We start from the raw sequence: 17,605 nt of genomic DNA on the forward strand, positions 1-17,605 counted from the left end.
TTCTTTTGATCTGCATGTGCAATACCTCTTTCTCCAATTCTGCTGATTTGCCAGCAGTCTTTCTTATTTCTTCCCTTTTTTCTCCTTTCCACTTGCTGTTGTTTAAATTCAAAGAGCTTTCTTTGGAGAAATTGAACCAAGTAATGAGGCCACATAAAACACCGAGTTCAGCAGAAAGTGATTTGCTTGTGATTAACCCTTGAGAATTGAACCACTGCCAGATAACGAAGAATGCAGTTTGAGACAACCTGCTCATTCTTCTTTTCCATTAGTAGATGAGACCCTTTCTTCCCCAGGTGTTAGGAATTCATGTACAGCTTTGCTCAGGTTTTATTGATCAAACTCAGGGTGGCATGTTTTTAGAAAAGCAAGACCAAAAGGGAGCTTATGACAGCCCTTCCCTCTGCCCCACTTCCTCCTACAGACTTTCCAGCAAAAGGCAACTCCATTCTTCCAGTTGTTTAAGGCAATAACATTGACGTCTTTCCCGAAGCTTTATTAAAGTATAATTGGCAAATAAAAACTGTGTATATGTATGGTTTACAACATGATGATTTCATAGACATATACATTGTGAAATGATTACCGTGCTGCTGCTGCTAAGTCGCTTCAGTCGTGTCTGACTCTGTGCCACCCCATAGACGGCAGCCCACCAGGCTCCCCTGTCCCTGGGATTCTCCAGGCAAGAACACTGAAGTGGGTTACCATTTCCCTCTCCAATGCATGAAAGTGAAAAGTGAAAGTGAAGTTGCTCAGTCGTGTCCGACTCTTAGCAGCCCCATGGACTGCAGCCTACCAGGCTCCTCCATCCATGGGATTTTCCAGGCAAGAGTACTGGAGTGGCAATGATTACCATAATTCAGGCTAATTAACACATCTGTCAAGTCCATCACATTGTTACTTTCTGTGTGTATATATGTGTGAGAACACTTAAGTTTACTCTTTCAGCAAATTTCAAGTGTAAAACTTATTCATCTAACAGGAATTTTGACCCACATTACCCCATTTCACCCACTAATCACTGTTCTACTCTCTGCTTCTATGAGTTTGACTTTTTTTTAGATTCTACATATATATGTGAGGTCAATCAGTAATTTGTCCTTCTGTGTCTGACTTTATTTCATTTTGTGTTATGGCTTCCCTCGTGGCTCAGACAATAAAGAATCCACCTGCAATGCGGGAGACCTGGGTTTGATCCCTGGGTCAGGAAGATCCCCTGGAGAAGGGAATGGCAACCCACTCCAGTATTCTTGCCTAAGAATTCCATGGACAGAGAAGCCTAGTGAACTACAGTCCATGGGATCACAAAGAGTTGAACACATCCTCCAGGTTCATCCATGTTGTCACAAATGCTAGAATTTCCTTCTCTTTATGGGTGAATAATATTCCATTGTACATGCATACCACATTTTCTTCGTTCATCATCTTCTCTTTCCTTTATACCTCACATCCATTCTCTCAACAAATCTTATTGGCTTTATCTTCAGAATATATCCAGAATCTGACCACTTCCCCCCAACTTCATGGCTAATCACTTCGGTCCAAGCTACCACAATCTCCTTCCTGGATTATTTTAAATGACTCCTAGCTCATCAGTGCCTCTGTCTTTGACATGTCTTTTCTCAGCATGACAACTAATAACCATTTTAGAATTGTACATATGAAGTCTTAGGCCTCTTAAAACAGACATGGCTTATCGCACTCAGAAAAACTTAAGTCCTTATGCTCATGCTAAGGCCTGACACGACCTGTTGTCCATGTTGCTTCTCTGCCCTCATTTTCTGTTCCTTCTTCTCTCCTTTCTTTGTACGTGCTGGCCTCCTGAGTGTTCGTGGGCACAGCAGTTTATACACGCTTGCCTTAGGGCCTTCAGATTTGTTGCCTCTGCCCATAATGGTTTCTCCTTAAATACTGACATGACTACACTTTCTTCCTATTTTTTGCCACCCAAAAGTCACCTTTTCAGTGAAGCTTCCTCTGTTCGCTAATTTGTTGCTTTCATTGTATAAACACACGTAAATTCTCTGGTCGCTTCATTTTCTCCATTGCATGTATCACTTTCTGTGTATATTTTTCTGATTTCTGTTGTTTGTGGTCTGTCTCTTTGAAATACTCAGAGATGGGAGAAAGCCTCCAAATGGCTGAAAAAATGCCTGGCTTTTTTTATTGGGAGTTTTGGTATTTTTCTTTGTTTAGCAGTTCAGTTACTCCTCCTTATTTCTCTACGTGGATATGTGAATTGTATTCATTTAAATTTTTGTAATGAAATTTACCTGGCACAGACCCTTAATTTCATCTTCTTTGTCTTCTGTGAGACTTTTGGATGTATTTACCTGGTCCAGGATATTTTGAAACATGATTATGTGTTAATTTCTTAATTAAATTTAACTATCATTTTGCATTATATTTTCCCATTTCAATCATAATTCCATTCACTAGCAGACACCAATACACAGAACAAATAATACAAGTTCCAGGAGGCATCTGGGTAGTGAGGATGTTGCTTAAGATCATTTTCATCCCTTTATATTTTTGAGAAACTGTGTGTGTGTGTGTGTGTGTGTGTGTATGTATGCTTAGTTGTGTCCACCTCTGTGACCCCATGGACTGTAGCCTGCCAGGCTCCTCTGCCTGTGAAATTTCCCAGGCAAGAATACTGGAGTGGGTTGACATTTCCTACTCTAGGGTGTTCTTCCTGACCCAGGATCAAACCCCTATCTCTTGTGTCTCCTGCATTGGCAAGTGGATTCTTCACCCCTCGCACTACTTGGGAAGCCCCTGCTGCTGCTGCTGCTAAGTCGCTTCAGTTGTGTCTGACTCTGTGCGACCCCATAGATGGCAGCCCACCAGGCTCCGCCGTCCCTGGGATTCTCCAGGCAAGAACACTGGAGTGGGTTGCCCTTTCCTTCTCCAATGCATGAAAGTGAAAAGTAAAAGTGAAGTCGCTCAGTCGTGTCCGACTGGCAGCGACCCCATGGACTGCGGCCCACCAGGCTCCTCCGTCCATGGGATTTTCCGGTCAAGAGTACTGGAGTGGGGTGCCATTGCCTTCTCCTATTACTAACTACTTTGTTAGACTGGAAATCTAGAGATAAGCAGTCCCTACATCCAGAAGCTCACATTTTAGAAGGGGTTTAAAATAGGTAAATCAGGGGAAAGGTTGGGGGAGGGATAGGTTGGGAGTTTGGGATTGGTATGTACAAACTGCTGTATTTAAAACAAAATGCTTTTCCATTAAATAAATAAAACGTATGTCTAATTCTAAAAATAGAGAAAGAAATAGGCAAACTATTATTATTAATAAAGAATGTGCTATGTACTGTAATAGAACTGCTAAGTATTGGGTTGACCAAAAGTTTCGTTTGGGTTTTTCTAACAAACGAACCTTTTGGCCAACCCAATACCTTGGGGTCACTGAAATGTTTTATTTGAGTGAGGAGATGGGTGATGAAATGAGGTGACCTTAAAGCTGTTTGTTGAAAAATAAGCAGGGATTTTCCAGGAGGACTGAGCATAGAAGAACAGGAAGAAAAAAATAAATAAATAAAATAAAAATTAAAAAAAAAAAAAAAAAAAAAGAAGAACAGGAAGGATTAGGAGTGAAAATGTGAGAGTGAAGGAAGGACTCGCAGACATCTGCCATGTGTACATGGTGCATTGGTTGCTCTCCATGATCTTTTCTCATAATCATTTTGAGCTTCCTGTGATGTATATGTTCATATTCCCGTTTTATAGATGAGGAAATGGGCCTAGAGACATCAGCTTAGGGTCCCAGATTTGGTCAAGATTGAGTTGAAATTAGAGCCCACACCTGATTAACTCTGAAGCCCGTGGAGTCTACATTCAAGGCTGAAGGGATGGAAGACTGAGGAAGTTCATTCTTGCTTCACAGATGGAAACTGAAAAAAGTGAAGTAACAGTAGTGGCAAAGAGGAATCCGGAATGCTGTGAATCAAGGATGAGGGAGAGGGCGAAAGGCCAGCCAACAGCAGAAACCGTAGTTTTATAATGGTGCTCTTTAGCATAGACATAAGACTTTTCTCCAGCCAGATTTAGCAGTCTAGGCAAAGGATTCTTTATGGTAACTCTCCAACCATTTTGAAATCAATCAGCAATTTCACTGGGAATGTACTGTTTGTTAATTTCTGCAATGCTGTTATACATACGCTTGGACATTTTAAAATGTAAAATATTCATGTGTTGTTTGTAGTCATAGGAGATGCAGCGAAAACTATGCTGTTTGGCATTTTGAGAAATATCTGAAGTTGTCATGAATTTTTAAAACTTTTAATTCAATACCATTAGCCAGTAACATATACATTTGTTATGTGTATACATATCATCTTTGTTTTCCCTGGTGACCATGATGAGATTGTTAAAAACCAAATTTCCAGATTTGGCATGAATAGAATTTTTCTGTTTTCCTTATATAGACCACTTTCCCAAAACAGTGGCCTAGACCAGTTGTAAAATAATTAGTGGGTAGAATTTTTACCTGACTGTAACTGATCTAAATTTTAGATATACATACCTTTTTTATAAAAAAGATCAAGTTGTTATAAATACGTACTAGCATAATTTTACGTAGAAAAAAAAATGGATCTAAGAATTCATTTAGATCTTTTACCTGGAAAATGTTAGCTACTTTTCCAGCCGTCTGAATCTTCAAAGAAAATGTTACAAAACTAAAACTTGCTGAAGGCAGTCTTGTGGATATTTAAAACCAATGAAAACACCTTGTGTGGCATCCACATTTACCATCTACTGTCAAGATTGCTGGGAGAAATATCAATAACCTCAGATATGCAGATGACACCACCCTTATGGCAGAAAGGGAAGAGGAACTAAAAAGCCTCTTGATGAAAGTGAAAGAGGAAAGTGAAAAAGTTGGCTTAAAGCTCAACATTCAGAAAACGAAGATCATGGCATCTGGTCCATCACTTCATGGGAAATAGATGGGGAAACAGCGGAAACAGTGTCAGACTTTATTTTTCTGGGCTCCAAACTCACTGCAGATGGTGACTGCAGCCATGAACTTAAAAGACGCTTACTCCTTGGAAGGAAAGTTATGACCAACCTAGATAGCATATTCAAAAGCAGAGACATTACTTTGCCAACGAAGGTCCATCTAGTCAAGGCTATGGTTTTTCCAGTAGTCATGTATGGATGTGAGAGTTGGACTGTGAAGAAAGCTGAGCACCGAAGAATTGATGCTTTTGAACTGTGGTGTTGGAGAAGACTCTTGAGAGTCCCTTGGACTGCAAGGAGATCCAACCAGTCCATTCTAAAGGAGATCAGTCCTGGGTGTTCTTTGGAAGGACTGATGCTAAAGCTGAAACTCCAATACTGTGGCCACCTCATGCGAAAAGTTGACTCGTTGGAAAAGACCCTGATGCTGGGAGGGATTGGGGGCAGGAGGAGAAGGGGACGACAGAGGATGAGATGGCTGGATGACATCACCGACTCAATGGATATGAGTTTGAGTGAACTCTGGGAGTTGGTGATGGCCAGGGAGGCCTGGCGTGCTGCGATTCATGGGGTCACAGGGAGTCGGACACGACTGAGCGACTGAACTGAACTGACTGACTGACTGATCTCCTACATATGTACGACACCTATGGCAGTTTTAGCTCAAGCCAGAGTACAGGTGTATACATATCTGTCCTTTTAAATCACACTGCCTGATTTCTTTTCTTTTCAGCACATATTCTAATTTTCCAAAGGCAAAGAAATAGGAACATTTCTCTGGTTTCTGTAAAAACACAGGCGTAGCATGGTGTCAGTCTGGTTGCATGAAAGCAGTCTTGGACATGTAACCTGGCTGTTGCCTGGTCGGTGGGAAATGACAGCACTAGTGTTGCTCACACATGCCTCGTTCTCCATTTTGCTTTTAAATGGTCTTTTCAACGTTGTTTTTGTTCTGTTACTGACAATTTAATTTTGAAGCATCATTGTTTAAAAAACATTCAAAATAGAAATTGAAGCACATCATTGTGCTTGACACTAGATCAAATATGGTGTTGTGTCTAGAAAAGAAATAAAATAGATCCTGTTAGCCTGACGGTACAATACCAACATTTAAATAAATGTGAAATAGCATAGTGATAAAGCAAATGTGAAAGTTTTTCAACAGTGGTAAAGTAGAGAAGATGTTGATGGAATTCTCTATTATTTACACAGTTAAGCTAAATGAACCATAGGCTATTTCCTTTTTTAAACCTCAGTTAGCTTAGATGTAATTTTATACTTTAAAAAATTTAAGGACAGATGTAGGTATGGTTGAGAGTTCTCTGTGAACTACTTGGTTAGATGTCAGATAGACTCTCTTGTGCCTCCTACTTTCTGTATTTCCAGTTAGATAGTTACTTTTTTCTGTTTGGGTCATTCACATATATGAAGGGTTGGGGGAACTTGTTGTTATTATTGTTTAATCACTAAGTTGTGTCTGACTCTTTGTGACCCCGTGGACTGTACCCTGCCAGGCTCCTCTGTCCATGGGATTTCCCAGGCAAGAATAATGGAGTGGCTTGCCCTTTCCATCTTCAAAGGATTTTCCAGACCCAGGGGTCAAACCCCTGTCTCCTGTTTGGCAGGCAGATTCTTTATTACTGAGCCACCTGGGAAGAGCTATCTAAATTCATGTCTGAAAAAAAATTCCATTCACTTTTTAGTGAATGAAAAACTGTTAGGTAGTAAATAAATATTCTTTTCTAGGAAACAAATGATATTCTTATTCTGGACCATTCGAGGTTCAGTTAGTTCAGTCGCTCAGCCGTGTCCAACTCTTTGCAACTCCATGAACTGCAGCACGCCAGGCCTCCCTGTCCATCACCAACTCCTGGAGTTCACTCAAACTCATGTCCATCCAGTTGGTGATGCCATCTAACCATCTCATCCTCTGTCGTCCCCTTCTCCTCCTGCCCTCAATCTTTCCCACCATCAGGGATTTTCAAATGAGTCAGTTCTTCACATCAGGTGGCCAAAGTATTGGAGTTTCAGCTTCAACATCAGTCCTTCCAATGAACACTCAGGACTCATTTCCTTTAGGATGGACTGGTTGTATCTCCTTGTAGTCCAAGGGACTCTCAAGAGTGTTCTCCAACTCCATGGTTCAAAAACATCAATTCTTCGGTGCTCAGCTTTCTTCACAGTCCAATTCTCACATCCATACATGACCACTGGAAAAACCATAGCCTTGACTAGACGGACCTTTGTTGACAAAGCAATGTCTCTGCTTTTGAATATGCTATCTAGGTTGGTCATAACTTTCCTTCCATGGAGTAAGCGTCTTTTAATTTCATGGCTGCAGTTACCATCTGCAGTGATTTTGGAGCCCAGAAAAATAAAGTCTGACACTGTTTCCCCATCTATGTCCCATGAAGTGATGGGACCAGATGCCATGATCTTCGTTTTCTGAATGTTGAGTTTTAAGCCAACATTTTCACTCTCCTCTTTCACTTTCATCAAGAGGCTTTAGTTCCCCTTCACTTTCTGCCATAAGGGTAGTGTCATCTGCATATCTGAGGTTATTGATATTTCTCCTGGCAATCTTGATTCCAGCTTGTGCTTCTTTCAGCCCAGCATTTCTCATGATGTACTCTGCATATAAGTTAAATAAGCAGGGTGACAATATACAGCCTTGACGGACTCCTTTTCCTATCTGGAACCAATCTGTTGTTCCATGTCCAGTTCTAACTGTTGCTTCCTGACCTGCATACAGATGTCTCAAGAGGCAGGTCAGGTGGTCTGGTATTCCCATCTCTTTCAGAATTTTCCACAGTTTATTGCGGTCCACACAGTCAGGGGCTTTGGCATAGTCAATAAAGCAGAAATAGATGTTTTTCTGGAACTCTTTTGCTTTTTTGATGATCCAGCAGATGTTGGCAATTTGATCTCTGGTTCCTCTGCCTTTTCACAATCCAGCTTGAACATCTGGACATTCATGGTTCACATATTGCTGAAGCGTGGCTTGGAGAATTTTGAGCATTACTTTACTAGCATGTGAGATGAGTGCAATTGTGCGGTAGTTTGAGCATTCTTTGGCATTGCCTTTCTTTGGGATTGCAATGAAAACTGACCTTTTCCAGTCCTGTGGCCGCTCCTGAGTTTTCCAAATTTGCTGGCATATTGAGTACAGCACTTTCACAGCATCATCTTTCAGGATTTGAAATAGCTCAACTGGAATTCCATCACCTCCACTAGCTTTGTTCGTAGTGATGCTTCCTAAGGCCAGCTTGACTTCACATTGGATGTCTGGCTCTAGGTCAGTGATCACACTATCGTGATCATCTGGGTTGTGAAGATCTTTTTTTACAGTTCTTCTGTGTATTCTTGCCATCTCTTCTTAATATCTTCTGCTTCTGTTAGGTCCATACCGTTTCTGTCCTTTATTGACTCCATCTTTGCATGAAATGTTCCCTTGGTATCTCTGATTTTCTTGAAGAGATCTCTAGTCTTTCCCATTCTGTTGTTTTCCTCTATTTCTTTGCATTGATTGCTGAGGAAGGCTTTCTTATCTCTTCTTGCTATTCTTTGGAACTCTACATACAGATGCTTATATCTTTCCTTTTCTCCTTTGCTTTTTGCTTCTTTTCTTTTCACAGCTATTTGTAAGGCATCCTCAGACAGCCGTTTTACCTTTTTGCATTTCTTTTCCATGGGGATGGTCTTGATTCCTGTCTCCTGTACAATGTCAGGAACCTCTGTCCATAGTTCATCAGGCACTCTATCAGAACCAGTCCCTTAAATCTATTTCTCACTTCCACTGTATAATCATAAGGGATTTGATTTAGGTCATACCTGAATAGTCTAGTGGTTTTCCCTACTTTCTTCAATTTCAGTCAGAATTTGGCAATAAGGAGTTCATGATCTGAGCCACAGTCAGCTCTCAGTCATGTCTTTGCTGACTGTATAGAGCTTCTCCATCTTTGACTACAAAGAATATAATCAATCTGATTTTGGTGTTGACCATCTGGTGATGTCCATGTGTAGAGTCTTCTTTTGTGTCGTTGGAAGAGGGTGTTTGCTATGACCAGTGCGTACTTTTGGCAAAACTCTTAGCCTTTGCCCTGCTTCATTCTGTACTCCAAGGGCAAATATGCCTGTTACTCCAGGCGTTTCTTGACTTGCTACTTCTGCATTCCAGTCCCCTATAATGAAAAGGATATCTTTTTTGGGTGTTAGTTCTAAAAGGTCTTGTAGGTCTTCATAGAACTGTTCAACTTTAGCATCTTCAGCGTTACCGGTTGGGGCATAGGCTTGGATTACCGTGATATTGAATGGTTTGCTTTGGAAATGAACAGAGATCATTCTGTCATTTTTGAGATTGCATCCAAGTATTGCATTTCAGACTCTTTTGTTGACCATGATGGCTACTCCATATCTTCTAAGGGATTCCTGCCCACAGAAGTAGACATAATGATCATCTGAGTTAAATTCACCCATTCCAGTCCATTTTAGTTCGCTGATTCCTAGAATGTCGACGTTCACTCTTGCCATCTCCTATTTGACCACTTCCAATTTGCCTTGATTCATGGACCTAACATTCCAGGTTCCTATGCAATATTGCTCTTTACAGCATCAGACCTTGCTTCTACCAGCAGTCACATCCCCAACTGGGTATTGTTTTTGCTTTGGCTCCATCCCTTCATTCTTTCTGGAGTTATTTCTCCACTGATCTGCAGTTCCAAATAGCGAAAGAAGTTTGTCAAGGCTATATGTTGTCACCTACTTATTTAACTTACATGTAGAATACACCTTGAGAAACACTGGGCTGGAAGAAGCACAAGCTGGAATCAACATTGCCAGGAGAAATATCAATAACCTCAGATATGCAGATGACACCACCCTTATGGCAGAAAGTGAAGAAGAACTAAAGAGCCTCTTGATGAAAGTGAAAGAAGAGAGTGAAAAAGTTGGCTTAAAACTCAACATTCAGAAAATGAAGATCATGGCATGCGGTCCCATCACTTCATGGGAAATAGATGGGGAAACAGTGGAAATAGTGTCAGACTTTATTTCGGGGGGCTCCAAAACAATGCAGATGGTGACTGCAACCATGAAATTAAAATACGCTTACTCCTTGGAAGACAAGTTATGACCAACCTAGACAGTATATTAAAAAGCAGAGACATTACTTTGCCAACAAAGTCCGTCTAGTCAAAGGTATAGTTTTTCTAGTAGTCATGTATGGATGTGAGAGTTGGACTGTAAAGAACGCTGAACGCCGAAGAATTGATGCTTTTGAACTGTGGTGTTGGAGAAGACTCTTTAGAGTCTCTTGGACTGCAAGCAAATCTAACCAGTCTGTCCTAAAGGAAATGAGTCCTGAGTGTTCATTGGAAGGACTGACGTTGAAACTGAAACGCTTAATACTTTGGCCACCTGATGTGAAGAACTGACTCATTTGCAAAGACGCTGATGCTGGGAAAGATTGAAGGTGTGAGGAGAAAGAGATGATGGAGGATGAGATGGTTGGATAGCATCACCGACACAATGGACAGTCTGAATAAACTCCAGGAGTTGGTGATGGCCAGGGAAGCCTGGCGTGTTGCAGACCATGGGGTTTCAAAGGGTCGGAAACGACTGAGCAACTGCACTGAACTGAAGGTTAAAGATAAAGACCTTTGGGAGGTTAGCATTAGCATTGGAGGCTCACCATGTTCAGCATCCTCTAGAGGACCCATTTGATACAAGCCTTTGCCTTATTATACACTGCATCTCTTACGCATAATATAGTGACTCGTGTATACTCATGCTTGTGTCTGTGAGGATACTGGTAGTAATGGGTGGGTTTTGGGGACAGAGTTCAATGAAGGGACTGTTTGCAGAGCTGTGGGCATAGTTGAAGGTAAACAAGAAAGGATGATGAATGACCCAGGGACTAGTGACAGTTGGAAACAGTACCTACTCAGGCAAAGGGGCAAGGGGTTGGGAACTGTGCTCCAGAACCCAGTGAGAGTTACAGGTGTGGAGGAAGGGCTGCTGAACAGGAGCTGCGGCCGGAGAGGAAGCATAGCAGGGGATAAATGGTACTGATTTTCTGTGTCCTTCTACTGCTGCTTTTCTGCTGATTCTTCCTTTTGAGAAAAGCAGTTTCACATGCACAGGCTTTCAGCCCTGCTCGGCCTCATGAGGAGAGGTCTTGGACTCAGAGCACTTTTTTAGCAAAAGGTGAGGAGCTCACACAGCCTGTGTTTTGTGGGATGATCCTGTTTCAGTCTTGCCCCCAGCTTTCAGTATCTCAGACTCCAGGGGTGGTGTGGGCTAAAGAGGGGAAGGGAGCACCGGGCCAGTCTCCTCTTGTCAGCTGTCATCCCCCAGCCCCGTGAGACTGGTGCACATGGCTGGGCTGGAGCGGATCTTACTCTGCCCCTTCTCTGGGTAAGAAATCTTATTCTATCCAGTGCTTGAGCATTGTGGTTGGCTTCGAAACTTTGGTACCAAGATATACTGGGCAGAGATGTTTAGAGTCCTTTTCTGCGATTGGTAGCTAGTGCTTGGTGTTCTGTGAAACTTCCTCTCATTGGCAAACCCAACCAGTAGCAGGAGGGCAAATGAGGACTGGATAATGTAGTCTTTTGAGCTAAGTGGAGACAGAGGTATAGAGCAAGTCAGGGAAGAGCGGAAAATGAACCTGGGGGGACAAATGGACAATAATCATTGGTGTATTCAATACTTATTTATTGAAAATTAAACTGAATTTTTAGCTGTTAAATACAGTTGAGCCTTACATATTGTTAAAGTGAAAAATGACCAAATGCCTAATGGTTGAATGTTTTTGATATAAATATCTTGACATAAAAATCTCTTTAGTAAGGCAACTATTTTGTCTCATATATATTTGAATAGTCAGAATAGTAAAAATGATATAATAATTAATCTATAAAAAAGAGCCTACCTCAAAAACCACTTCTGTGAGTCTTTTGTTCAAATTTAAAAGTACATGGGCCAAGCCACTGTGCTAAGTCCTTTTAGTACATTATTACTATTATCCTAGAAGTGTATCCTGGAAGAATATCCTAGAAGAATCACCCAAGAAATGTAGATACTACTGCTTGGTGCGTGATTCATTGGTGAACAGAACAAATTCCACAAAGGTCAGAGATCTTTATATTCTGGTATTAATATTTCTACACCATTTTGGTTTGGTAATTGTTATCATTAGTATTCATGTTTATCAGCCATTTAGATTTTTGTTTTCTATGAAGTCCCCGACCTACTCTTTTGTCCATTTCTATTGGATTGTCTGTCTTATTAATGGGGAAGAATTCTCTGTATTTTTGGATATGTGCTTATTATCTTTTATGTGTTGCAGATGAGTTCTCCCATTCTGTGGCTGGTTCAAGCTGAAATACTGAGAATATGTCAAGTCTTGATAGGCACAGATAGATATTTCTAGTGAGATAAAAGAGTAAGTAGAGTTTATAAGGAAGGACAATAAATTCACACATGAAGCAGTTGAGTACTTTGGTTGAACTGAGGATTTTTAAAGTGAACCAATGGAAAATAAGACTGGGAAACTCAAAATATGTAGTCCCCGGGAAGCTTTGGAAAATGGCAAAAATACACCTCAACAGAACTTCCTTTTCTTTCTTCTTTAAACTTTTTATTTTGTGTTTGCGTAAAGCTGGTTAACAGTGTTGTGGCACATTGTGTGCTGTTTCAGGTGAACAGCAAAGGGATTCAGCCAACCCAGAACGTCTTCTTTAAGCCAGTACACATCTCTCTTCAGTTTCAGGAGTAATTAAGTCTAGGCAGCCTGAAGGGAGGGCTTCCCTTGTGGCTCAGCTGGTAAAGAATCTGCCTGCAATGCAGGAGACCTGGGTTCGATCCTGGGTTGGGAAGATCCCCTGGAGAAGGGAAAGGCTACCCACTCCAGTATTCTGGCCTGGAGAATTCCATGGACTGTATAGTCCATGGGGTTGCAAAGACTCAGACAGGACTGAGCGACTTTCACTTTCACTTAACCTAAAGGGAACCTTGAAGACAGTTTGGCCCCTCTGGCTAGCTAGCTCTAGGCTTGCCCTCTACCAGAGAAAGAATCTTCCTTCCCTGAGATTGTCCCAGTGCTCTGCCCAGTGAGGTGTATCTTAAAACTGGAACTGAAGAAACCTAGATGAACTTTCTTCATCTTGTCTATAAAGAGCTCTAGATTTCTCAGAGAGCGTTGCGTGCATGAGTGCTCAGTTGCTTTGGTCGTGTCCGACTCTTTGCGAGCCTATGGATTGTAGCCCACCAGGCCCCTCTGTCCATGGGATTCTTCAGGCAAGAATACTGGAGTGGGTTTGCTGTGCCCTTCTCCAAAGAGAGCCTTACTGGGTGTTAAAGTTAGAGCACCTTCATACGGTTGGCCTTTGTGTCCTGATGTTTATCCTTTTAGAGTCTCTTGTTGAATATTTAGGGGTTTAATTTCCTAAGACTTGCATTCCCTTACAGAACTTGAAAACTAATAGCTGTAGGGCTTTTTGGTTTTACTGTCCTTCCAGTCTCAACCTCCATTTTTTGACTTCTGCACTGATGTGAAATGAATCCATTCATGTCCACTGGTGAGATTGTTGTAGCTATTCTTAGTCTTTCCTGGATGTGATGGATTTGCCTCTCTCACCACTAATCAGACAAAATCATTTCTATAGTGTCTCTCTTTAGTTATGACCCCATCAAAATTTTGATTTGGCTGCAGATACCTGAAAACCGAAAATATGAGTAGTATCTTAGGAAGCCAGAATTTTATTTTTGTCTCTTATAAATAGAGGCTATCCAGGGGCACTGGCAGCTCCATGATCGTCCAGACCAGTGTCCTTCCACCTCATTTTTCCTCCTTCCTTGTCCGACACGGCAGCTTCTGGTATAATGTCTACATCGCAGCCAGTAGGAAGGAGGAATGGAGCAGGGGAGGGACATTCCCCCGCCCCCTGAAAGACTTCGCAGATGCTGCACGCACTGCTCTGCTTATATCCTATAAGCCAACATTTACTAAACAGTGCTGTACCTAAGCCTAAGGGAGGCTTGGAAATATGTGTCTGGCTAAAAATAGGAATTTTTGATCCTGTAGAAGAAAGGGAGAATGGATCTTGGGGGCATCTATTGATCTTTGCTACCTAAAACCTTTTTCTGTTGTGACTTAAATATTTTCCCCAGGTGGTTAAGGAGAAAAGCAGAGAATAATATGGAATGTATACCTAATTCAAAATTTATCTAGATGAGCTCATATTTTTAGACTCTGGATTTTTCGCTCTTATTTTAAAATTTTTACCTTGGTCTAGAAAGGTAGAAATAAGCTAGTTCTTAAGCTTTTCATCACTTTTACTAATTTTCCACAATTTGGCTTCTTGGCTACACTTGGATATCATATTTTATCAAATTTTTAAATAGAGCGGAGTCCATTTGTGCATCACATATGTAAAGGAGGAGGAAATATTTGCCTTTTATATTTATGGAAGATAAATACACTAGACCCACTGTTAAGAATAGTCTATAGAAAACATTTTAGTAACAAGTAACATAAAAGCTCTTGGTCAGAATGAAGTCAAATACATGGAAATTGAATGAAGTCTAAAATTAGTTCACTGAAAATCAGCCAATATAATGTGTAGGAGATAGAATCTCATAGACACTGCAGATATTTAAACCTTCTACAGAGCAGAGCTTGAAGAAAATGTGATATTTAACATAATTGTTCTCATTATTTTAAATGATTTACTTTAAAAACTCATATGTAGCACTGTAAATGATAATCATTTTTTTCCTTTGTAGGCAAGAAGTTTGATAGCTGTGGGGCTGGGTATTGCAGCTCTTGGCTTTGCAGGTAAGATAAATAAAGGATACATATCAATAAATGTTGTAGGAGAAATATTTCCAAATAGCTTTTAGTGAATTTTGAGAAGACTCTCAGTTTTCTGAGGTTTTTGGTTTTAAGACATACATTCCCGTTCTTGACAGCATTCATAGTCTGTGAACATTTGTCAGTATAGATAAACTTTGTAGTGAAGGAAATTAATGCTACCAAAGTTTGGGAAACTAGCCCCTGTAATAATTGATCTTCCTGACATTTTTTTAGTGTGAGCTATAGTATACTGTTAAAAAATAAACTTTAATGTGAAGCAGTATAAGTGATATGGGGCTCTTCTGTACGCCCATATTTATTTTTTTCTTGCAGATAAGTTTATACATTTTCTGTCAGTTCTTTCTGATGAGCTAGTTAGTCTTGGTAGTATGTTTATTACTCAATTTAATGTATTGGTGTAATTTCTTTGGAAACCCAGGAGGATTTCTTTAACTGCCAAAAATCTTTTTAGAAAGAATAGTTATAAAGATTTAAAGTAAAATTGCTATTGCTTCCAGTCATTAGTTTATAATTTTAAATTACATAGCTATTCTCTAATTAAATTTTCATCTGAGAGCATTTCTTTGTTGATAAAGATTTACATTTTTCAGTTAGCTTTTGTGTCTCCTAAGGGCCATGGGTTTGATTGTATTAATTGGATCTTCTTTGTAGGTGGAGCTATTAATACATTCTATTGTGGTTATATACAGTGACATCCAATAGGAAAAGAGACTTAAAAGATTTTATTTTGTTTTACATAATATTTAATTGCACACAACTCTATTTAAAGCACCTTACCAGTGAGAACTTTAAAAACAGGACTATCAGTGGTTCAGTTTTTCTTGGTTCTTATACCATCAAAGTCTTATGTCTCATTATGTAACTATAGTTAACTACTTACGGAGGTTTCATGTGAAGAGTATCATGTCTGAAAAGGAATTTTGACAGACTTGCCCATAAACATAAAATAATTTTAGTATTAATTGCTATGGCAGAATAGGCATCAGTTGAGTTCAGTTGCTCAGTTGGGTCTGACTCTTTGTGACCCCATAGACTGCAGCACGCCAGCCCTCCCTGTCCATCACCAATTCCCGGAGCTTGCTCAAACTCATGTCCATCAAGTCGGTGATGCCCTCCAACCATCTCGTCCTCTGTCATCCCCTTTTCCTTGCACCTTCAATCTTTCTCAGCATCAGGGTCTTTTCCAATGAGTCAGTTCTTCGCAACAGGTGGCCAAAGTATTGGAGTTTCAGCTTCAGCAACAGTCCTGCCAATGAATATTCAGGACTCATTGCCTTTAGGATGGACTGGTTGGATCTCCTTGCAGTCCAAGGGACTTTCAAGAGTCTTCTCCAACACCACAGTTCAAAAGCATCATTTCTTTGGCACTCAGCTTTCTTTATAGTCCAATTCTCGTATCTATACATGACTACTGGAAAAACCATAGTTTTAACTAGACGGACCTTTGTTGGCAAAGTAATGTCTTTGCTTTTTAATATGTCTAGGTTGGTCATAGATTATCTTCCAAGGAGCAAGCATCTTTTAATTTCATGGCTGCAGTCACCATCTGCAGTGATTTTGGAGCCCAAAAGAATAAAGCCTCTCACTGTTTCCATTATTTCCCCTTCTATTTGCCATGAAGTCATAGGACTGGATGCCATGATCTTAGTTTTCTGAAAGCATGCCTTTCTCATTTCAAATAAAAATCTTATATTTGAATTTAAAATAAGAATAGGCATAGTTCAAATTCAAATGTAAGATTTTTATTTGAAATTAGAGAAAGATATGCTTTTGCCAAGGTCTTCTTTCTAAAATGAGAAGAATTGGTATATGTACTGCATACATATTACACTGTTGCCAAATTCATTTTACTAAGTAGAATATTAAATAGCAGGCATTTCTTTTTCATAGTCAACTACAACTAAAGTGTAGAATTTAGAAGAAAAGTATTCCTAGACTGTTAGAACTTTGTCTTCTCTTTTATGGTTAAAGTAAATGTCCAAATGTCAGTTCTTGAAGCCTTTGATTGCTTTTTTACATCAAGATTGCATGACTGTGGTTTTCAAGTAATTTTGAGACACTTTAAAAGCCATGGACATGAGTTTGAGCAAGCTCTGGGAGTTGGTGATGGACAGGGAAGCCTGGTGTGCTGCAGTCCATGGGGTTGCAAAGAGTTGGACACGACTGAGCGACTGAACTGAATTGAAAAGCCATATTTTATACTATTGAAGAATCAAATGAAAGTTGATTTCTATGTGATAAGAGATTTAGACGAGTTAGGGTTTCAGCTTTATTTAATTTTACTTTAACGTTCTCCTTGGTTTCAAGAGCTTTTTGTCTCCTACTTAGGTTGACTATTTCACATCTTCCTAGGTCTAACTAGCATCCTTTATTTTTCACTATAGCATGTTGTCTGAACAGGAATAACAGTATATTTAGACAGATAACTTGTTATAAAAAATCTATGTAGTTGAATTTTCCCAGTAGAAATCTTAATTTGCAAATAACGTGGTTAGAAACTTCAGAGGATCAAAGCTTTTAGAAAAGAGACACTAGTATTTGTAGACACACAGTCCGGTTAGGACACACATTCTGATTGGCCTGATGATATTTTATTCCTGTTCTGTGCCCTCAAAACCGGTTAGGACTTGTTTTGCTATTGATACTTAGTTGTCTAGTCTCAGAGGGGTTTTGATAATTAGGGTGACTAAGAAAGAAAAGTACTAAAATAAAAGAAGCTTTTGGTCATCCTCTGTGAGAAATTGATAGTAAACACATTCT

At 40.1% G+C, this 17,605-nt stretch overlaps 1 protein-coding gene across 1 annotated transcript in view; it reads left to right on the forward strand.

Moving 5' to 3' along the window:
- Positions 1 to 17,605, forward strand: part of DNAJC15 (DnaJ heat shock protein family (Hsp40) member C15) — a 76,054-nt gene that overhangs the window by 18,781 nt on the left and 39,668 nt on the right. The window contains exon 2 of the mRNA XM_055541997.1: positions 14,755 to 14,806. Coding sequence (XP_055397972.1) covers positions 14,755 to 14,806 — 52 coding nt within the window. The remainder of the gene's footprint in view (positions 1 to 14,754; positions 14,807 to 17,605) is intronic.

The sequence above is a fragment of the Bubalus kerabau genome, chromosome 12, assembly GCF_029407905.1.
Source record: "Bubalus kerabau isolate K-KA32 ecotype Philippines breed swamp buffalo chromosome 12, PCC_UOA_SB_1v2, whole genome shotgun sequence".
NCBI classification, from domain to species: Eukaryota; Metazoa; Chordata; class Mammalia; order Artiodactyla; family Bovidae; genus Bubalus; species Bubalus kerabau.